Source organism: Artibeus jamaicensis, unplaced genomic scaffold, assembly GCF_021234435.1.
Source record: "Artibeus jamaicensis isolate MK-2021 breed Jamaican fruit bat unplaced genomic scaffold, CSHL_Jam_final contig_777, whole genome shotgun sequence".
In the NCBI taxonomy this organism is placed as follows: Eukaryota; Metazoa; Chordata; class Mammalia; order Chiroptera; family Phyllostomidae; genus Artibeus; species Artibeus jamaicensis.
This window is the reverse complement of record NW_026521966.1, coordinates 2,998,140-3,021,540: the sequence shown is the minus strand read 5'-3', so window position 1 is coordinate 3,021,540 and position 23,401 is coordinate 2,998,140. Positions and strand designations below refer to the sequence as shown.

Here is a 23,401-nt window from a genome sequence, read left to right as displayed (position 1 = left end):
GAAACAGGCTGCCTCTCAACAGAAAGCACCCATTTGGCAGTCATTTGCATGAACCACCTTGAAGTGTGTCCCCAGCCAAGTTACTCCTGAAATCCTGGCCCACTCGACAGTGTGAGAGATAATAAATGCTAATTGTTTTAAGCCACTAATTTGGGGTTGAGGGGTAATTGGCTATGCAGAAATAGATAATGTATTAAAAGTTTTATAATATATAATAGCTTTATTATATATGATATATAAAAACATAATATATAGTTTCATAATGTTCTATTATATATTATAAAATATTTATAATATATAAAGATTTTGTGATCTATTGTTCTTTTTTTTAGTTTTCTTGACGATTCTTTTTTTTTTTTTTAGGATTTTATTTATTTGTCTTGAGAGGGGAAGGGAAGGAGAGAGGGAGAGAAATACCAATGTATGGTTGCATCTCATGCGCCCCCTGCTGGGAACTGGCCCGCAACCTAGGCATGTGCCCTGACTGGGAAGACAATTCTCATTTTTTTTACATAACCTTTAGTATCAGTTTGGTGGTGTGTGTGCAATTATACACAGAAAGGAAAATTACGTGCTACAAATTAGAGAAAAATCAACATCTTTATCTTCCTATCCAAGAAAATGATTTGTCCAAGTCTTCTTTTCCACATTTCATTAGTATTTTATGGTTTTATTCACATTTTCTCTATTTATCATTTAGCCTTGATTACTACTGAAATTTTTTTTTAAATGGTATCTTTATCCATTTTACATTCTAATGGTTGTGGGTCATTTCAATACCATCTACTAATGATTTCTGCATATTAAGTTTTCCATTCTAGTGTCTTACTAAATTATCTCATTTTTGCAGTAATTTCTCAGTTAATTTTCTTAGGTTTTCCATGTATACAATTACATCATTTGCCAATAGCAATAATCCTTATACCTCAAATGTTTCTTTTATCTAATGTCTCTCTGGACCCTAGAATATAAATTCCATAAGTTCAGAGATTTTCGTACTTTGTTAAGTGCTTTGCCTCCAGCACCTGAAACAATATTTGGCAGAGTATATGCTCACTAAATATTTGAAGTAATTAAATGAACTGCATAGACTAGCAGCTTCAGGACAGTGCTTAGTAAGAGTACTAACTAGTAGGCACCTTGTCTTCTTGTTCCTGACTTTAGCAGAAATGTCTCTATACTTCCCTATTAAGCTTGATGTTGGCCTTTGGGCTGACTCAAATGTATTATTGTCTCATGTTAAATAAGGGCCTATTTCCATTACATTGAGCATTTTTATTTGAAATGGTTGAATTTTAGCAAATGTACCATTTTTATACAGACGGTAAAATTACTTTTCAAAAATTCTTTACACACTGAAAATAATTTAAATATTTTAATTCAACAACTGAAATACAGAAAAGCAAAAGCTACAAAACCATGGAGATAGTAATTTAAACAATAACAGAAAGAGTGCTTTAAGTTATAGTGTTTAAACTTATCACTATTTACATTTCATTCATTATATTGGTATAATACTTCATCTCAGTATCTACAATTTTGACAAATGCTTGGAAAGTTTTTTGTTCAGAAACAGATGCTGGTCTAACAGAAACACATTTAAAAATATTCTTGTTCTGGTCATAGTTTCCAACACACCTATAAACTCGGCCTCTAATCAGTCTTGGAAGTTCACGATCCTGTTTAAAAAAAATCAATAAAACCATTCATTACTTCATCTAAATTCCAATGTTATGAAGCTAATTATATGATCAACTAAATATGAATCACTCCAAAATACTGTAACTCCCTTACCTGATACAGGGCCCCACTGCTGACCAGACCATGACAGCCAGGCAAATATGGGTGCCCTGTCACACAGGAAAGACCTTCACTTGGGAAGGGCTTCTTATAGGCTAGCAAGCTGCTGCTCCTTAAAAGGTTGACTACTTGTGTAATGGCACCTCTGTAACTGCCCGAGTTCTACTTTCAGCAGATGGCAGAAAAGTATTTCATACCAAATCTCCAAGAAAGAACAACTGGAATAGCTGGATGAAATACCTAAAATCTCCTCATAGATTTCAGAGACACCAAGGCAGTGAGGAATTACAGACACCCCATCTGAGAAAGAGTAGGAGTCCAGAATGGGGCCTGATATTTGGGGGTGCTTCCCCCTGAGGTATCTGTCAATAATAGTCAAAGTAGTTGAGAGTCTAAAGAAAATGAGCAGAGCTTTTGACAGGCTCAGAGAGTTGGGAGGGGAAAAATAGAATCAGAGGCCCCTAAGAAAAAGATTCTGGTAACCACCCCCACCACCACCCCAGCCTCAGGGTTGGGACCCAAAAGGGCTATGCCCTAATGGGACTAGTAAACCAGAAAAAGATCAGGCAGTATCAAATGCTCTCAATCATGAGCAAATTTAAATTATTCTGGGATTGCTTTCACTAAAGGGTCACAAAAAGCATTAACTATAAGGGAAAATATTGACTATTGCTAAAAGTACTATATTAAAGTGAAGAATTTCTGTTCCTTAAGAGCCACCATTAAAACTCAAAAAATAACTCACAAAGTATGAGCAAATATTTGCAATATATATAATGTACAAAGAACTTGTACCTACAATAGTTTTTTTAAAACCTCCTATGAATCAACAACAAAAAAACCCCAAATAATTCAATAATAGAAAAAATAACATGAGGCCTGAACAGACTTTACAATACAAGTTATCTAAATGGCCAGTGTGCATATAAGGTACTCAATCTCATTAGTCACCAGGGAACTGTAGAGAAATGAGATAGCACTGAACACCCACTGGAAGAGCTAAAATAAAAACACTGACAGTACTGAGTGTTGATAAAAACACAAAGAAAAACACTCACCTATACTAACTGTGTGTGTGTGAACTGGTATAACTCTTTGGAACATTCTTTAGCAATAACTACTGTATTAGAACATATGTATGCACCATAATGGAACAATTTTACTTCTAGGTATATACCCAATAGAATTGCATGCATATGCATGAGAAATATGTAAAAATATTCATAGACCATTATTTATAACAGCAAAATACCTAGAAACAACCCAGATGCCCACCAACAGCAGGATAGAAAACTAAACTATAGTGCAATATATTCAGACAACAGAAAATTGTATATAGAAATATAAATAAATACTACAGCTACATGCAACATAGATGAATTTTACATTGTGTTGAATGAATCAGACCTAAAAGAAATACACCATATAATAACATTTATATAAAGTTTTAAAAGGGGCAGAATTAATTTATGATATTAAAAGTCAGAATAGTGGTTACTTTTAGGTAGAAAAAAGGAGGTAGTGAATGGGAGGAGGCACAAGAATGTACAAGGTAATAGCAGTGTTCTATTTCTTAACCTTGATAATGTTCACTGTGTGATACTGCACAGAATTGTACAATCAATTATGAGTTATGCACTTTGCTGCATAAAGTGTTTTATTTTAAAGTCTTAAGACTAGAGAAAATAAGCAATTAAGATATTTTAGAAATTAGTAACTTGACAATTACTATTTCTTGATCATCTACTATGTGTCAGACACTGTACATTCATGTTTTATTATCTAATCTACAAACAACCTTTCAAAGTAAGAGTCTCCCCATTTTACAGAAAAAAAACCCTGAACCTCAGAAAGTTTAAACAGCTAACTCAAGGTCATAAAGGTATTAAACAGTGGAATAAAAACTAGAATCCATGTCTGATTTCAGAATGATGGCCAATTTCAGAATTAATCCCAAATTCTTTTACAAAGTATGTAAATCTTGTAAGGTCTCCACACTCCCTTGGGACATCCAGCCTCCTGTATCACCCCCAACCTTCTTTATCACCAAACCTCTTCCTTATATCACAGCCCATCTCCATTTATGCCTTCCCCCAACTTCAGTGCCACTATCCTTACCCCCATCACTTACTAATTCTATACTCTGGTAATTATAAACTACCTGCATTTTCCTACACAATCCAGGCTCTCGCTTAGCTTCATGTCTTTAAATATGCTGCTCTCTCAATTTAGTGTGAATTCCTCCTTACCCCTTCCCATCCCTCCCACACAAATTGGTTTATTAATCCTTAAATATCTAAAACAGGATAGGTAACTAGAACTCTTCAGATCTTTCCCTGACCTTCCTACCTACCTCTCTAGTACCCTGTACATACCTCTACCGTACAATTTATCATATGACAAAGTAACATTTATATACCTCTCTTTCTCCCTGAGATGATAAACTCTTTGAGAGCCATGTTTATATTCCAATTTGTATCTATCTGTTGCATCTAGCATAGCACCAGGCACAGAGTAGGCTCTCCATGTTAGTTGAACAGATAACTTTAATATTAAACTAAAAGCAAACAAAATGTTCAAAGTACTCCCAAAGTGTTAAACAGAATTTCTACTACCGTGAAATTACAGTCTGCATTTGCGTTTTGCTGGCATAGGCTTTACAAAGAATACTTAGACAAATACTTACTATTTCATAAAATATACAAGGCAGAGTATTTTTCCCATCTCTCATAAGAAAAGTCTTAGAATAATATGGCCCAGGTGTCACAGCTGAATCGAGAACAGCTAAGCAACATCAAAATAGAAGGAAAAATCATTGCTGGTAAAATGCAAATAAAATGTAACAAACAGAAGCTGATATTTAAACAACTATCCCCACACAAATTTCTCTGATAGTTTTATTTACACATTAATAAAAAAGACATCTAAACAGGGAAAGAGCCCTGGCCAGTATGACTCAGCTGGTTGGGCATCATCCTGCAAACCAGAAGGCCACAGGTTCAATTCCTGGTCAGGGAATATACCTAGGTTGTGGTTCAGTCCCCAGTCAGAACATGTGCAAAAGGCAACCGATAGATGTTTCTCACATTGATGTTTCTCTCCCTCTCTCTAAAATCAATAAGCATGTCCTCAGGTCAGGATTGTTTTTTAATTAATAAATAATTAATTAAATAAAATAAAGAGGAAAAGATACTTCTGAAACTGTTTTATATTGAGGGACAAAATTTCTGGCCCTTTCCAACTTAGGAACAAGTTATATGCCCAAGTTCGTACACCAGACAATAGTTGCCCATTGAACCTTTTTTTTAGAATTTATTCTATAGAATGGTTAAATCTCCGACCCCTGGGGATTTATTATTATTTTATAATAATAAAATAAACACATATAACTAATAACTAGTAAGCATCATGGTTTAATGAAAAAAATAAATATTGAATTATGCATTTGAGCCCTAGTTCAACTTACTAAACTGAGCAAATTGTTTCTCTTTCAAATCTGTCTCATCTATAAAATGCAAATAATAATTCATGTTTTTTTCTAGAAATTACTATCAAATGAGAGCATTATTTATTTCTTCAAATACCATCTACTGAGTACTGATAGTGAGCATTTGTTATTTTTTGAGGTCAGCCTCCATTTCCCCTAATAATACCCACATTTTCCTTTAGAAAACCTCTCCTATGTCATTCTTAGCCATAAGATTTAAATGGAATTTGTATCTCCCACCTCCCAGGTGCAGGAGTGTCCTGAAATTGGCTTAAACCAGTTAGTGTATCCCATTCCCCAGTTACAGCATGCAGGTAGGCTTTGGGTGGTGGACTTACTACCCAATCAGAAATGATATGCAAGGGGTCCTTTGCTAGCCTCTGGAAAAAAGCAATCAAAAGAAACCATCAAAGAATGTGACATTGTGGTACAAGGATGGGTGTGTATAGAGAACTTTGATAACCATCTTAATACCCAAAGGGAAGAGTCAGAAGCTGCTGGGCAGACCACAGTTGGAGTTTCAGGATGAAGACAATATTGTGGCAGGACAGAAAATGGGTAAACCTCAAACACACAGCAGTGAGTGAAAATGCAAGCTGTGTATTTTAAAACACAAAAAGCCATTAAAAGTCCACATACATTTATGAAATCAGATGTATATAGTAAAATTATGAAAGAATGGATAAGAAAGATACCACAGTGATTATCTCTAGAGAAAATAAATGGATGAGGGTTTCAAAGATACCTATAACGTGAGTATGTGTATGTTTAGAATATTTCTTAATTTAAATTAAATTAAATATTTATTTTACTTAAACTACTAAAAGAAGTATGTTTTGAATCTCTACTTTTACTTATCTCTTCATTTTAGATAAAATCAAATTCCAGAAACATTCTACAAACTCTCCTCCTTCTAAATATTAATTTAGAAAACATTAATTGTAGAGTGCTCATATTTGTAAAGATTCTTTACAAATGTTCTTTCAGAGTATTTAAATATGATTTAATTTATATATAAAGTTACTACTGGATTTAGTTGAATATAGTAGAAAAACACTAGATTGAGATTAAGGAACTTAGATTCTATACCCATTTTTGCTGCTAACTAGCTTTGTGATTTTAGTCAAGTCTATTTTAATTATTTGCCCCATTTTTTCACATAACTCAAGGGCTGGGTTAGATTGCTTGTAAGAATCTTTCCAGTTTTAACATTACAAACCAGAAAAATACTACCATAAATAACCAAATTCATCTCAAGTCACACAAATCAATGACAGACCCAGAAATTAAAGAAAATCCTAATTAACTGTAATCTCCTTCTGAACAATTTAATTTTTTTAAGATCTCCTAGGTATTCTCATTGACATTCAAAAGTATTGTCCAAATAGTACTACTTAAATATTTTTGAAGTATTATACCTACCCAGTATTTCAAAAAGGAGTACAGTTTTGGGGGCATGTTCACGCCAGTACTTCATGCTTTCAATAACTGCAGATATAATTCTTAAAGAATTCTCTTTTTCCTTAAACTTTAACTGGTACAGTGAGGCATTCTATTTTGGAAAAAAAATAAAATAAGAGCATTAGAAAAACCTTTCAGGTTTCTCATCATACTCTTTCACTTTCTTTGTAAAGATTACAGGTCCTTACAACAGGCACACAGGTAAAATATGTAAAAGAACTATTAAAATTTTTAAGTATTGTGTGCCAAACCTGTGATAATTACAGGTGAATAAAACACAATTCCTTTCTTTAATGCGCTCAATATTCTAGAAGGGGAGTCAGACACATTCATTCATTCATTCCAAAAGTACTTATAGCCACCTACCATGCGCTAAACATAGCTAATGAGGAAATAATAGTGAGAAAAATAGGCAAGATGAACCCCCACAGATTTTGCCATCCAATGGGGGATTCAGAAAATAAATGAAAAATATACAATAGAATGTTGGGAACGGATATATCTTATGCATTTAAAAAACAGGGTAAGAGGATAATGAGACACAAAAACAGTTATTTGTAACAGGCTGTTGAGTGAGGACTGGGGGAACAGCAAGTATAAAGGCCCTGAGATGGAAATGTGCTTGGCATTTTTAAAGATCAACTGAAAACAGTGTGTTAAGATACTAATTTTTAGGGAGTACTGGTGGCACTTTCCTTTGTGAAGGCAGGACATGTCTAAGGACACTTGTTGGGACATTGTTTTCCAACTATAATTACCTTTCCTCCCTCTCCCCACTCCTAACCAAGATGTGAATACCTCCCACTGAGGCAGGCATAGCTAATTGCCATAATGAGCCACTGTTACTAAGATGACTATGTCACATCATTCTTATGTACAAGAAAATATAAGGTTGAGAACAACTGTGAATCATGCCATTGTCAGATTTCTAGGAAAAACATAGAATTTACCTCAGATGGCTTACTGAAAAAACTGCTTACAGACATGGGCAGAATAAATATTAAGGCACTTAAGCACTCAAAAACTGACAATACGAAACTTCTTCCACTCCTTGGTTTGAAAGGACAAAAGGAAGGAATAAAAGTACCAAACCTGTGGAAGCTGGACTCAAAGAGGGGCAATATGTAGGGACACAGCTACTGCCTGTGACACTACATTAAACAGGGAAGACACAGGAAAACCCAACCGCTCTGCCCAACTTTTGATGTCCTGCCAGTGACTCCCACTGGCTGACTCCTAGCAGAAGTCAGCTGAGGGATGATGTACTATGTAGTACCATTCAGCCTTCTAGAGCACAGAGAAGGGCAGAGTATAAACAAGCTATTGGGCCAGGTGGCAAGGAAGGAGAGATTGAGCAAACAACCAGCACACATAATATATACAGCACATTTACAAAAAAAAAAAAAACAATTACAGTAAGGAATGGAAAGAGGAAGTGAGGCTGAAGGAAGTACAGATATAAAAAAAGATACAAGCTGAAGCAGAGTCATATTACAATGCTTATTATGTTTACAGAATTGTGAATCATTTGAATATGGTAAGTGCATTGGAGAATTAGTGGACTACAGAACATGAGGCTGGAAAGGTAAAATAAGACCAGATTATACAGCAAGGGTCAGCAAAGAGTAGCCTGTGGTCCAAATCTAACCTGCTCTGTTTTGGTAAACTTTTACTGGAGCATGCCACACTCATCCATTAATGTACTGTCTAAGGCTGCATTTAAGCTACAATGACAGAGTTGGGTGGTATAGCTGAATAATTAGTTGCAAGAGAGACCATATAGCCCATAAAGCCAAAAATATTTACTATCTGGGCCTTATCAGAAAACGTTTCCTGACCCTTGTTACAAAAAACTTTGACATGTGAAGAGCTTGGAGAATTTCTGTAAGTAAGGGATAAACTGTCATCAAGTCAATTATTAGTAAACAGTGAAATTCAGAACCCAGCAGGCCACTCTAAAGCAACTATTAAAAGGAGAAGCCATTCAAACCTTTATGGAAATAGTTTGGAAACTAACATTCACCCAGTCCAATGGACCTGAATATTTGTGCTAATTAAGTAATGCATTCAATGGGATTGATTTCAAACGTTATCTTTATATTTTCTGAATACTTCTCTCATTTGTTCACATAAACATAAAAATGTAAATATTTATATTTAAAAGTTTACCTTGAGAGAGTTTTCTTCTGGAATGTCATCTAACTTTTTTTTCTTAAATTGACTTTGTTGGAAAATGGACATAAATGACTGTGATGCACTGTCTTTGTCTAGACCTCTCACTGTGGAGCCAGATGTTTTTGACAAATGTGTTTGTCTGAGTACTTCACTTTTTCTTTGGTGAGGTAAGTCAGGAGGCTGAGATACTCTTAATTGTTTCTGTTCTTGAGCTCCCAAGTTTATTGGACGAGAATTTATTCCATCATTTGCCACTAGGTTGGTTCTTTTGCATTGAGGCCTAAAATCATTTCTATCCCAGGTTTTCAAACTGGTATTTTTGTTGCCATCTCTGTAGCTGTAATAGTTTTTAATAATTAGTATTAGATTTTGTATCTATATACTTTTTTAATTTGTTGTTATTCAGTTACAGTTGTCCTGCCTTTTTCCCCCTTGCTTACTCCAACCTCATCCCCCCAACTCCCACAATCACCCACATTGTCCATGCCCCTGAATCCTCTATTCATGTTCCTTGACTTGCCCCTTCCCCTTCTTTCTCCCTTCATTCCCCTCCACCCACCTCTCTAGTCACTGTCAGTTTGTTCTTTATTTGCAAGTCTCTGGTTCTCTTTGGCTCCTTTGTTTTGTTGATTAGGTTACACTTAGAGGTGAGATCATGTGGTATTTGTCTTTCACCACCTGGTTTACTTCACTTAGCATAATGTTCTCCAGTTCCATCCATGCTGTTATGAAGGGTAGGAGCTCCTTCTTTCTTTCTGCTTCATAGTATTTCATAGTGTAAAAGTACCGCCGTTTTTTGATCCACTCATTTACTAATGGGCACTTAGGCTGTTTCCAGCATTAGGCTATTGTAAATAATGCTATGAACATTGGCATGCTTTCTCTTAGTTAAAAAATTAATCATTAAAATTTTTATTTATATGGCAATTTGTGGTTTATACTGTCTAGTTAGAAATTCTAAATACAACATCATAATAACCCTACAACATGCTATACCTCTCTTTTCAGGTAAGAAAATTGAGCCTTAGGGAGGAAGTAACTTGTCTAAAGTCAAATAGAAAGTTACTGACAATACAGAATCCAGAGAATCCTTGTCTCCCATATAAAGCATATTTTTAAACTATACAAGCCTTCACATAACAGTGGTTACTCTCTTATGTGAATGAGAGTAAGACTGCGAGAACTTCCACATACTTCTTTATACATTTACTTTTAAATTTTCTACAAAGTAAAATTTTAAGTTAAACTAATTGCTTGTCAGTGATTTTAAATCACAAGAATAAACATAGGCAAGTTAGCTAGCAATTTGCTTAGAAATTTTGTACATTAACTACATAGCTTAAAAGCCCTACTTATGAATCAGTTGCAACATTTTACTATCTACATTAAACCGAATTGTATCAGCTGATCAGAACATAGTAGTAATAAGACCAAAATCAAAAGTAGAATTTCTGATCTTTCTAATTAAGGGTACCACAGAGAAAAACTAGTGCAAGTCACTAATTCTTATTTCTGAATAATTTTCCTGAAAATGCCACAGAACAGCAAACAATACAATCCACCCCTTGTTAGAGAAAATACTCAAAAAAAAAAAAAAGATCTAGGTTCCCTAGTGATCAGGAACAAATACAAATTGTATGGGGCCTGGAGCTTGTATAATTTGGGGAGCCTTCTTAAGTAAATTAGGTACAAAATTACATATAGAAATAATGAGAAAAAATACAAAATAATTTCAAAACTTTAAAAGTTAATAAAAATCACATTATCCTAGAAAACATTATTAGTATTATTATTAATTATGATTACTGCCTGATATTCCTCTTTAAGACATTTTTTGTACATGGATCATCTCTTCGTATAACAGCAATTTTATTTTCAAGAGAAACAATAGAAATTTTGTCTTCCCTCTCTCATGACTGTGGAAATTACTTTTATTATTCAGTTTAGAAAAGTTTCTTTCAGTTTCACAACTCCTTACTGGTAACAACACATCTGCAATTTCCTCCAATAGTTTTTTGCTCAGGCCTAGCCTGGGCAAGGCCTGAGCAAGGCCTGAGTGCTCCTAGCCTGGACAAGCTTTGGAACATCATGCCCATACACAGTGCTGCTTCACCAGCCAATCCAGCTCTGCCAGGTCTTTAATATCCCAACTAGACCACGAGGCCTAAGTTGTAGTGACCCCTGAGCAGGGCAGGGAGCAGTGTCCCACTCAGATTCTTCTCCTTTGGTACAAAGATGGAGTCCAGGTGGTCAACAAGATACCGCACAACAGGCTCTTGTTGGGGGCAGATGGATGTAAAGGAAAAGCCTAGATTCTGAACCTAAGCGTAGAACCAGGTAAAAGATCTTCAGCAGATTACAAACTGCCTACTTGGGTTTCCAAATGTTTTCTGTTCCTGGACTTTCTGTTGTTATCTTCCAACTGTCATAACAGATTGTTATTTCAAACTGGACTCTAATAGTGGGTGGCTGTCCGTATTACAATCTGCTGCCGAAGTCTCTGTCTAATGCCTATCAGAACAGGCTTCCTCCTAGTACCTGCAGCTGGAACTAAACCACCAAAAGCCATCTCAAAACCACTGATAGGCTTAGTTTCAAGCCCTGGTCCTGAAAAAAGCAACTGACTGGTCCTAAGGAAACTAGCAAGAGTAATAAAACCAAAACTCATTTTTTTAAAATAAAAATATTGTTTGAATGAATTTATTAACCACTTTATTAAAATTGCCCCCTTTCAAAAAATATGGTACCTTTAATGAAAGTTAAGGTAATATTAACATCACAGGGCTATTGTAAAGATTATTAAAATAACATAGTGAAGCACTAAATAATGACAAATATATGACATGTTTGGTGCTGTTTTTCCAATACTTTGTTCCCAAACTATTTCCTTCAGTAGTTGTCACTTACCCAAGAATACTAAAATCCAACCAAAAAAAATCCATGTCCCTTTTTCTATCAATTTTTTCATAATATTTAGGCTTTATACTCAGATCCTTATGGCAATGACCCAGAAGTATCCTCACCATCTTCCTTGATAGTCCTCTTCATTTCTTGAGCTCCTACCACTGCAAATGTGTGTGTATTCAACATTTGTTTCCATCTTTCTTTCTTATTCCCATTCCATTTACCTTGGAGCAGACTGTCTTACTAGGTATGGTAAGACTGAACATTCTATTTAGTTCTCAATTTCTAAATATATCCAACATTATGATAGTTATTCCTGACTCTTTGCCTATTATCAGTTAGATCATTAATAATCCACAGCAATATCATAAATTCATTGTAATAAATATTGGCAGAAATTTCATTAATATGAAGAGTTCTTTGGAAACATAATCACTGCTAAATTTACCTAATGTTCTCTTAACTTCTTTTATTAAATGCAGCTAATATTGATACAGTTGTTATTAACTTTAGAAATTTCCTAAATGTAATTCTGTCTAAGAAAGGAGAAGGAGATGAAGGAGAAGGGAAGGGAAAAGGGAGGGAAAGGAGAAGAAAGAAATCTTAAGTCGACTCACCTCCAATCACTCTTGCTCCCCTCAGTATTCGACTGAGTAGACTTAAACACAGAATCTTGACTTCTCAAAGGGTGAGAAACAGAATGTGGTATTTGCCTTTTGAGGAAACATATCTTATTAAGTATTAATAGTTTGTTTCCAAGTTCAGAAATATAAAATGTACATAGAAGATAAAATATCAGTCAGTAACAGACACACATTTATTAATGTATATTTTTTCACATACCCTGTGTTCATTGTTGTTGTTGAAGGAGGCAACTCTGGATTCACTGCTCCCCAGGCCCAATCTCAAAAGATATAAGTAGTAGAGATAAAAGTAAAATGTAGCATTTTTAAAAAATACCATTTCATACATATTTAATTTGACAGTTGAAAGCCTAAAGAAAAGAATTTAAAGATATGGACTTGTTCTTCAATAGCACTTTGTTGTGGAATTTCTCACAGCCTGCCTTAATTTTTATAGATATCTTTCTTCCCCCATTGAGTTTTAAACAAAGGTAATAGTTTCATCTGTACTTTTTTCCACAATCAATCCCAGTATAATACCTTGTACTCATAATATGAATTTAGTGTAATCAATGTTTTTTAAACTTTTTGATCCCAACCCATAGCAAGAAATACATCATAACCTAGAACATATATGTGTGGTGTGCATGTGTGTTGTGGGAGGGGAAGAAAAAACATAAAATTTTGCCATCAATTTTTATTCTTACTGTGTGTAATATAGTCTGATATTTTCTATTCTATTCTATTTTGCTCTCTTGTGTTTCTTTTCTTCTTTTAAGATTGGTTGTTTCCCAACCTAGCTCTCAAAATTTCAAAAATACTGGTCTAGTCTTATATCTTACCCAATACCAGAATCTTATCATAACTCTGACAGTTATCCTGGTCAGAGCCTATAGAAATCAGTAGTTCAGGAGGATGCACATTTCTCTCTGAAGCAACTCAAAATAATATTTTTCAAGGTCAACATTATGCTACATATAAAAATATTTTAGCTAATGGAGAACTTCTTAAATGGCAGAAGATGACGAGACAAATGCGCATTTATGCACATCCATGTGAATTTTTATCCATAAAAATGATGAGACAAAATTTTTACTTCAAATTCTTCAAATGTTGAAGAAAAAATAAGTATAAATTTAGGAGTAAATTAAGGTCTATAATTAAATGCTGAATAAATTTAACAATACAAGTATTGAGAGGTGAAAAAAGGGAGACTGATTCATTTTAAAACTCTACTTGCATAAAATCCTATTAAAGATTTTTTAAATGTGCCCAGAAAATTGCAAATGTATATAACCAGTACGTACCAAGTATATTTCAGAATGTCTTACCATCCATGCCTTCTAATAAGATAAGTAAAAAGTCAATAAACTTTAAGACCTCCCAGCATCCACCACCACAGCTAATGGGTTCAGAGATGAGAGGCCTAAACATAAAACCAGTATTTTCATAACCCCATTTCAAAAATGAGCTTAATCAAAGACTCTCTCTTTCTAGACTTTCAATCAGGAGATACAGAGGGCAGTCAATTATGTGCTCTGAGAGCTAGAACTAAAAGGTTAAGTTAACTCCCATCAAGGGCAATTTAGTGCATGTGCTAGTTGAAACTATAAAAGCCAACTGGATAAGAGAGTAAAGAGGTAACAAATAAGACAGGCAAAAATGCTATAAGAGAAAAAAGACTAAGGTCAAATGCTAGAAATTCCTGGGCTGCTAATCTTCCTAAGATCTATTTTTCCCCATTTTTCCTGTGTTCCCATGCACATTTACTCTTGAGGCAACTTGAGGTTCATTCTTCAACTTCATTCTTTAGCACCAAATATCTAAGTCACAATATCCATATGTATCTTGAAAAAGACAAAAATTCTTTACAATGTAGGTTATCACTTCATTAGAACAAAGACCCCAGATCAAAGATACTCCATTTAAAATGCTAAACCACCCATATAGACAAGGAAACTCAAACTACTGTCCTGGAATGTTCAGAAGGAGCCAAATAATCTCTATATATGGATAATGGAAAGAAGAAAAACATCAACTTTTTATATCTATTATAATAAAAGAGAAATGGTAATTTTCTATAATCTTAGTTCCTATTTTCTCAAAGTTTTCATCTTATTTTCTTACCTGTTGGTAGAGGAGGGAAATCATAACTGTTGGAAGTAGTACTGATACCTGGATCGTTTTTAAGTGGATTGGAAGTTAATGGCTGTCTAGTCCTCTTTTTCTGATTGAACAATGGTACAGGCAAACAGCCTAAATTGAATGTTCCGATTAGTATACAATAGGAAAATAGATCTAGTTACAGAATAATATGTCTACTTCTAAATGTTAATTTTATACTTAATATAAATATATTTCTATATCTTTGTGTTGATTCTTACATTCTTTTAAAAATCCTAAATAGCCTCATTTGCTTCTCTAAATACTCCTTTCTTTTTAAAAACTTTTTAATTTTCATTTACAGTTTACATTCAACAGTACTTTGTATTAGTTTCAGGTGTAGGTGTACAGCATAGTGGTTAAAAAACCATATACTTTACACAGTGATCCCCCTGGTATTTCAAGTACCCACCTGGCACCATACATAGTAATTACAATATTACTGACTATATTCCCTATGCTATACTTTACATCTCTTTGACAATTTTGTAACCACCAATTGGTACTTCTTAATACCTTCACCTTTTTACCCCATCCCCCCAAAACCCCTCCTCTCTGCCAACCATCAATGTGTTCTTTCTATTTATAAGTCTGTTTCTATTTTGTAAGAATTATTTTCTTACAAAAATTATTTTCTATTTTAACACTGCCTTAATTCCTCGTTTGGAAGTCATTCCTAGCTCCTTCCTCATCCCCCAACCCTTTCCATATCTACTTTTCGTTTTCCTTATTTCCCACCTATGTTTGCCTATTACCATGTCAACTAGAGGGGACCCTTCACATACAAAAGGAGGTGAGGGAGAACCAGACTTTGACCCATCCTTTCCAAAATGCTAAACACTCTTCAGTCTATGTTGGCACACCCTTTAGGGCCATGGTTCTCAAACTTTAGTTTGACTAAGATTTAACTGGAATTGCCCTTAACATACCAGTTCCTAGACCCCACTCTCATAGATTTTATTTCAATAGATTTGGTTTGGAAGCCCAAAAATGCAATTTAACAAGCACTCCAGGTATCTGTATTGCATATTTTCGGTGACTCTGATAATGTCTCAGAGTGATAATATCCAATTCAAATGAGAATATGTACTACTCTGTATCCTTTAGATAAGATACTTGGGATCTCAAGTCAAGCCAAAAATCAGAATTTATTAGAACTAGAAGGGACCTCAGAGGAAAAAAAGGTCCTAAAGCTTGTTCACTGCTACAGTGGAAGCAGCTAGGTAGGACCCACACTTCCTGAATCTCAGTATAGATATCTTGCCACTATGCCATACTCCAGCTGGTCCATTAAAACTTCTGTGCTACAGGAGAATGTAGATTCTGTGTCAACTGTCAGATGAAACAATGTGGGCTCTGGAGTCAGACTTCCTGAGTTTGGATTACAACTTCAAGATAGGGTTGAATTACATACAACTTCAAAGTATAAACCTGAACAATTTCTTTAAACTAATTGGGCCAGTATGACATATACCAAGAGGCAGGATAATACAGTGATTCAGAGTCTGGACTCTAGAGGACTTCTGGCCAAGATGGAGGCATACATAGACACACTGTGCCTCCCTGAACAACCAAAATAAGGACAACAACAACTTACAAACAAAATAACAACCAAAACTGAGAGAAAATTGAACTATAGGGAAGTCTGACAACCAAAGAGTTAAAATAGACACATTCATTCACACCTGTAAGCACTGTGGAGTTGGGCAGCCGAGGGGGGGGGGTCTCCGCACAGGAAGCAGTGACACCAGGCATGCAAGGCACCCCAGGTGCACAAGACAGCACTAGGAAGACCCTGGGCACCCAGGTAGCAGTTGGCAGGCCCCAGGCATGGGGTGGCAACAGGCAGATCCAGTAAGGCGGTAATTGAGAAGCAGGGCACCATGTACAAGGTGGTTGGTTGACCAGGCAGCAGTCCCACATTCGTGTGCAGATAACTGGGGAACGAGAACACTTCCGCAACCCAGGGCCCTAGCACTGGGAAATAAAGCCTCAAAACAATGATTGAACATATGTGTGGGGGTTGAGGCGCAGGGAGAGACTCCTAGCCTCACAGGAGAGCTTGCTGGAGAGACCCACAGCATCCTAGAGTGCACACAAGCCCACTCACATGAAAATCAGCACCAAAAAGGCCCAATTTGCTTGGGGGTAGCGGCGGAAGAGACTGAGGTGCAACAGAGGGCTGAACAAAGCGCCACTGTTCCCTCTCTGACCCCACCTCCCCCCACAGCATCACAACCCAGCAAACTGGGTTGCCCCACCCTGGTGAACACCTAAGGCTCCAAACCTACTGCATAAGAGGCGCAAACAGACCAAAACATTACAGCTCAAGCAGAACAGCTCAAAGCCCCAAAGCCAATACTTCTAAGTGACCAAGAGATAGCCAAACTATCCGATGCACAGTTCAAAACACTAGTGATCAGGATGTTCACAGAACTGGTTGATTTTAGTCACAAATCAGATGAAGAAATGAAGGCTACACTAAGAGAAATGAAGGGAAATGCAAAGGAAACCAATAGTGATGGGAAGGAAACTGGGACTCAAATCAATGGAGTGGGCCAGAAGAAAGAAATATTCAACCAGAACAGAATGAAAAAACAAGAATTCAAAAAAAAATGAGGAGAGGCTTAGGAACCCCCAGGACATCTTTAAACATTCCAATATCCGAATTATAGGGGAACCAGAAGGGGAAGAGGAAGAGAAACAAGTAGAAAACTTATTTGAACTAATAATAAAGAAGAACTTCCCCAATCTGGCAAAGGAAATAGACTTCCAGGAAATCCAGGAAGCTCAGAGAGTCCCAAAGAACTTGGACCCAAGAAGAACACACCAAGGCACAACATCATTACATTAGCCAAGATGAAAATGAAGGAGAGAATCCTAGAAGCAGCTAGAGATAAGGGGACAGTTACCTACAAAGGAGTTCCCATCAGACTGTCAGCTGATTTCTCAAAAGACACCTTACAGGCAAGAAGGGGCTGGAAAGAAGTATTCCAAGTCATAAAATGCAAGGACCTAACATCCAAGATTGCTCTATACAGCAAAGCTTTCATTTAGAATGGAAGGACAGATAAAGTGCTCCTCAGATAAGGTAAAATTCAAGAAGTTCATCACCACCAAGCCCTTATTATATGAAATGTTAAAGGGACTTATCTAAGAAAAAGAAGATAAAAAAGATGTATAGTAACATGACACCAAACTCACAGTTATTAACAAGCACATCTAAAATTTTTAAAAAACTAAGGAAACAACTAGAACAGGAACAGAACCATAGAAATGGAGATCACATGGAGGGGTAGCAACAGGGGAGTGGGAAGGGGTGGGAGGTACAGAGAATAAGTAACATAGATGGTAGGCGGAAAATAGGGAAGGGCAAGAATAGTATGGAAAATGTAAAAGCTAAAGAACTTCAGACACATGGACGTGAACTAAAGAGGGGAATGTAGGTGGGAGAGGGTGTGCAGGGTGGAGGGGAATGAAGAGGGGGAATGGGACAACTACAATAGCATAATCAAAAAAATGTATTTAAAAAAAATAAGAGCCTGGACTCTAGAGCCATAGTCCTAGGTTCAAATCTTAGTTCTGCCACTTCATAAGTTACTTATTTAACAACCTCTTTGTGTCTTAGTTTTTTACCTGGAAGATAAGGATGATAATGCTAATGTCTATCTCAAAGGACTGGTATAAGGATTAAATATATTGCTACATATAATTAAGTGTCTAGAATATAGTACGTACACCATAAATAATAGCTAGTATTATCTTAATTGTCAATTGTCATCATTTCCCTGGTTCTCTTCAATCTTGCCCTCTAACTAATAAGCTGGGAAACAGAAATGGTAGAGGAAGGTGTTAGCGAGACAGAATTGCTTCTGGAAATACTTTAAATAAGGCACAAACACAAATAAAATAATAAATCTATTTCTTTGTTTTGAGCCTCAAAGCACAGAACAACTCAAGCACATAAGGTTTGTAGGAAGAACACTCATAAAGCCAGGGAAGTTTGGTTTTATTCCCACCATTTATTGCCACTAAATGTTTTGCCTTCAGTTATTTTATGTGCTTGGACCTAAGTAGTAAAGAGGCTAGACTACATGTTCGATCTTTTTAAATATTCCTTCCAAAATGCTCCATCTATAAGTTTCATGAGCTTTATATGCTACTTACAAAATATAGAAAATTTAAAAGTAAAAGGTGTACAATACCCGCTGTACTTCGAGTTGAACTTTCATTTAGGTTTCTCTTCATTTCCTTCAAAATCAGAGTCTATAACGTTTTCTGCAACACTCCAAATTTACAACGTGAAGTCATTTGACTAAACCTTCAGAGAAAGAAATTTGTAGCTCATATTGTCTCAGAATTTGAACAAGATCAAATTCTGAGCCTAGTAATTACTGAAATCAAGATTTGAAACCATACTTTCAAATGTGATCATGTTAACACTGTACAGTCTCTTGCTTCTGAGTAAGAACTAACAACATAAACTGTCTGTCAGCTCTTTTCAAAAGAAGCTGAGACTGGGGTGGCTGTGGCCCTGCCTCCTGAACATGCAGGAAGTTCACACGGTCTACATAGGTAATATCTTCGAACTAGTGACCCCCACTGAAAACAGCTCCAACCCAGAACCCACAGGCAGGCAGAGGGCAAGGCACCACAGCACTGGCAAACGCGCATGCTCGGAAGGCCCGGAGGAGACGGCACCTCCGACTAGCCGGCGAGAGCACGCGGCCTCTCCCCTTAGGACACTGCACAGGTCATCCATTCGGGCCCGCCCATAGTCTGAGATCTCTGGGTCATGTGATGCCGAAGACCACGGCCTCGCCTAACACCCAGAGTAACGGAAAAGATGTTTCCACTCACTGTCTACAACTTCAACAAGTGAAACAAGTTTTCCTGTTGTTTTTTCTTCTTTTACAACAGACGTGAACACACCTAAGTTAACAATGCAAATCATACTCAGGTAAATACTGATTTCCAAATATCTTTGATAGAAATACAACCATTTCTATCACATAGTTGTCGGGATTGCCTCTGCTTGGTCTCATATCTTGGGCTTGAAGCTGCAGCTAGTAGGCCTGTTAGAATATACTCTTCGTGCCATTCTAGGAACCGAAATAGAGGTTCATGCCTTCTCTCCCCACAGAAATACCGATGCAACTCACATCCTAAACCCAGAGGATGGGAGTAGCTTGCAAGGGCTATTGTTTCTGAGTATCGTGCAAACAAAACGAACACCCAAAAGCGCAACATCCTCCCCCTGCACCTCTGTCCCGAGGGCAGGAACTGAGCTGCCCCTCACCCCTGCTTCTGGACCCGAATGGCACTAAAGCAGTTGACCACATCGTCAGTAAGCCAAAAGTTTGCTCCGTTTACAAAGCCAAGCGCTCGCGCATGCGCACACACATGCACGCGCACACACAGCCGCCCCCAAACACAACCTCCTCAGACCGAGGCCTAGAGAGCTTGGGGGGTCTGGTTGGGGCTCACGCTCTCTTTCAACATTTTCTCCTCACCCTGGGAAGGGGGACGTTTGGAAACTAGCAACAGCGCTGTCTTTCCTTTCTCGGCTTTCCTACCAACCCCATAACGCTACTTTTACCCTCAGATTCCGTCGCCTCTGCCAACGGTCCGCCTCAGTCCACGAACCAGTAGACTGCCCAGTCAGTTATGGCGCAGCTCCTAAAAGGCGCGAAAAGTCAAGCTGTGCGCAGGCGCGCCTTGAACCTGCGCAGGCGTGCCCAGACCGTGCTACCAAACCACGCCCCAACTCTCCACCCAGCACGCAGGCGCAGAGTCACCACCTTGTAAAATGGGCGCAATGACATCGTTCCTTATGCTCGACAAGGGAACTACCCGTGTCCCTTTCTGAAGACCCCTAACTTTAACACACCTCCCTCTTGTGTCCTCACACTGTGATATACAAGGCACAGGGATAGATCTACCTCGTTAGAGTGCTGCCCAGAGAAGGAAGATCTTGTTCTTGTCCCTGCCAAGGCGATGACAGATCTGTCCAGTCGTTTTCTGCCCCAGACTTGTTAGAAAAGGGTGCCAGCAATGGTCGCCCCCCCATCCACACCCCGAGGTCATTTCTTAGGTTCTAAACAGTATGCAAGATGCCGATGGCAACCCGAGTGTGCCTAAAAGGGGTCACAGTACTCACAAACCAGGTCACAGGGTCTCGCTTGGTCTGGCTGAGCTTCTGAGTCACCACAATCAGGGAATTCGTTCCCAGGAGGCTGGTGGGAGTTGCGGTCCAAGTTTAGATGGCAGCCCTGCAAAGTAGAGTGCAGCCAGAGAGGCAGGGCCAGTGCCGCCTGAGCACAGGAGAGGGGCAAAGCACACAGGCCTGGCAGGCCTGGGTCCCAGAAAGGAAGTGGGAGGGTGTGGTGACCCTTAACTCTGGCCCGCCCCCCACTAGGTTGCTGCTTCCTGGCCCGTTTGATCTTGAGCAAGTGTTTTACCCCCTCGAGACTTCCTTTCCCTCCTCAGGGAAAGAGGGATACAGCATTGACTTCATTGCCCTAAAAGTATTGAAAGAGAAAACAGTCCTGGCACACAGTAAATGCTGTATAAATGTTAGCCCTTATTGAATAACAGTAGCTGCCATTTATTGAATACTTACTATAGGCCTGGGTTCAAAGACCATGTTTTGTCGTTACCACGCCTTTGACCACTTGAAGACTAAGGTAGGTGAAGGGCAGAGGTGCAGAGGCCGTGGAGGGGGAAGGAAGGCTGTTAGGAAAGGCCCAGGACTGTGACACCATGAGACATAAGAGCAGTTTCTTTGAAGATTAGGTCAAAGGGAAGTGTTAGGAGATAAGATTAGAGGTAGACTGACAACAGATAATGTGGAACATTGTATACTAAATTTCAGAATAAGTTTGAAGAAACATAGTCTTCATTTAATCTGGAGAAGATTTTAAACAAAATGTCTGAAAAGACTTGTTATTCACCATGGTTCCAGAAAGGAGACTTTAAAAAATAAATGAGTAGATGCTTCAAGGAAACCTATTTCAACCAGATACATACATATATATACACAGACAATACTCACCTACTCCCCCCAAATAGATTTTTCATTAAAAAGAAAACTATAAACCCACTATAAATAATATCCTGTACTATATCTGTAAGGAATACAGATATGAGCAATGTGGAATCTTTGCTAGCAGTTTATAAATGTACCTATCCTATCCCTATCCTATTCTAGTTATCATTTACGTCCAGCTAGAAAGCTGGGATGGGGACAAAGTGGGAGAAGAAAATTACAATAGTGAGAATAGTTTGATTACATGACTGCTGGACCACCACACTACGTAAGAGACACCTCACATACAATATTGGAGAGAAGACCCTCCTTATCCCTCAATCATATTATTTGAAAAACAATCCCACTGACATTTGTCTCCCATAAATTCTCTGACATTGATCTATTAAACAGCCGTGACTATGAAATTTTTCCTGTCCCCTGGTTTTAAGCTACATTATTTTACCAGTAAATCAGATACCACCATCCCCATAAAACATTTGTAGTGCTGGAAGTCACTAGGCTTATTCTTTTAAGTACTTCAAAACATTAAAACTCAACCTAATAGTGAGACTGTGACAAATAGAAAAGAGTCCACTTTGTATACTACTAGTTCTCTGAACTTTCAAAAAATAATTAATTTTAAAATGTGCTTTTGTGGGCCTCCTAAATGTAGTGTGCTTTGGGAAACAGGGAGTTAAAAATCTTTTGGAAGTTAACTTGGTATAAGAGTATGAAAAGACTCTGTTGCCCTAGTTCTAAGGAAATGCTCTACTTTTTTCTAATAAAGCTTTCCAACAGAAGACAAACTCTGTACACAATTTTAAAAAGGTAAGTATGGGACAGATTTACTGGTATTTATTAGGTCTCAGAAAAGTTACTTTGCATTTAAGGGAAACTTTACTTACAAATGTGAAATGTGCTTCAAAGTGCTGATCTGTTAAAATTCCGTAAAACAAGCCTCAAAATCCGAGTCATCTGTGCCAGCTATGAATAAATAACTGAAGCAGCATTTCCAGAAAGACTGGGGCAAAGGACAGGACTAACCACAAATCGGTAGAAAACAACAGACAAAATATAATCAAGTGTTAATAATTCACCATAGTTACTGCTCTTAAAACCAAAGTAACTAAACAATGTGACTATCGTCTGTTTGTATTTATGCTCGTTTTCAGCATCTCTACACCGAAGTGTTCAAGTGTACATCATGTGGGTAGAAAATCAAAGGCTACTGGGGCTTTTACTTAGGATGGTCACTTTAATATGTAAATTTAGATGTTATTAATTGCTTTATCTATCTGTACATTATAATCTTTTAAAGGAAGAACATAGGAATGGGTTTATTAAATGTTCTGAAGTATTTACATTTTCTATTTCTATCATGCATTTTGTTTGTATACTTGTTTGTTTCTTGGGCACTCTGTGTAGTGTGACTATTTATGTGAATTCTAAATGAGAAAAATTTAAACTTTGGGAAAGTCGAAAATGAACAGGTCAGCCTATTGTTCTGTGAAAAACACTGAACTTAAAATTGGAAAACCTGGGTCCAGGGTGGAGTTTTCCTCCTGATAGCTGAGAAACCTTAATCAAGTTACTTAACTTCTCTTTTCTTTACCCCTCCAATGGGGATGTCAATACCTGACACACCCTATCTATAAAGTGGATGTGTGAATCAACTGAGATAACAGGTGCAGAAAAACATTGTGGATAAAACTACTCTGCAGTTATCATTAATTACTCTTGTTGTACCTCTATCAAAAA

General features: G+C 37.2%; 1 protein-coding gene across 3 annotated transcripts; it reads right to left on the bottom strand.

Annotated features, from left to right (window-relative positions):
• Positions 1-1,427: 1,427 nt before the first annotated feature.
• Positions 1,428-22,614, bottom strand: SPATA22 (spermatogenesis associated 22). 3 transcript variants are annotated; one of them, XM_053672577.1, is made up of 11 exons: positions 22,549-22,614; positions 20,774-20,885; positions 20,213-20,292; positions 18,819-18,934; positions 14,578-14,706; positions 12,671-12,731; positions 12,445-12,540; positions 8,918-9,260; positions 6,710-6,839; positions 4,487-4,584; positions 1,428-1,679 (listed from the first exon to the last, which is right to left on the bottom strand). In XM_053672577.1, exons 4-11 carry the CDS (start codon positions 18,859-18,861, stop codon positions 1,488-1,490), a joined length of 1,092 nt encoding a protein of 363 aa, XP_053528552.1. In that variant the 5' UTR covers positions 18,862-18,934; positions 20,213-20,292; positions 20,774-20,885; positions 22,549-22,614; the 3' UTR covers positions 1,428-1,487. The 3 variants fall into 3 exon arrangements, with proteins under 3 accessions (XP_053528552.1, XP_053528554.1, XP_053528553.1); XM_053672579.1 differs by having other exon boundaries at positions 12,445-12,507; XM_053672578.1 differs by lacking the exons at positions 20,774-20,885; positions 22,549-22,614 and adding an exon at positions 20,556-20,739.
• Positions 22,615-23,401: the final 787 nt, after the last annotated feature.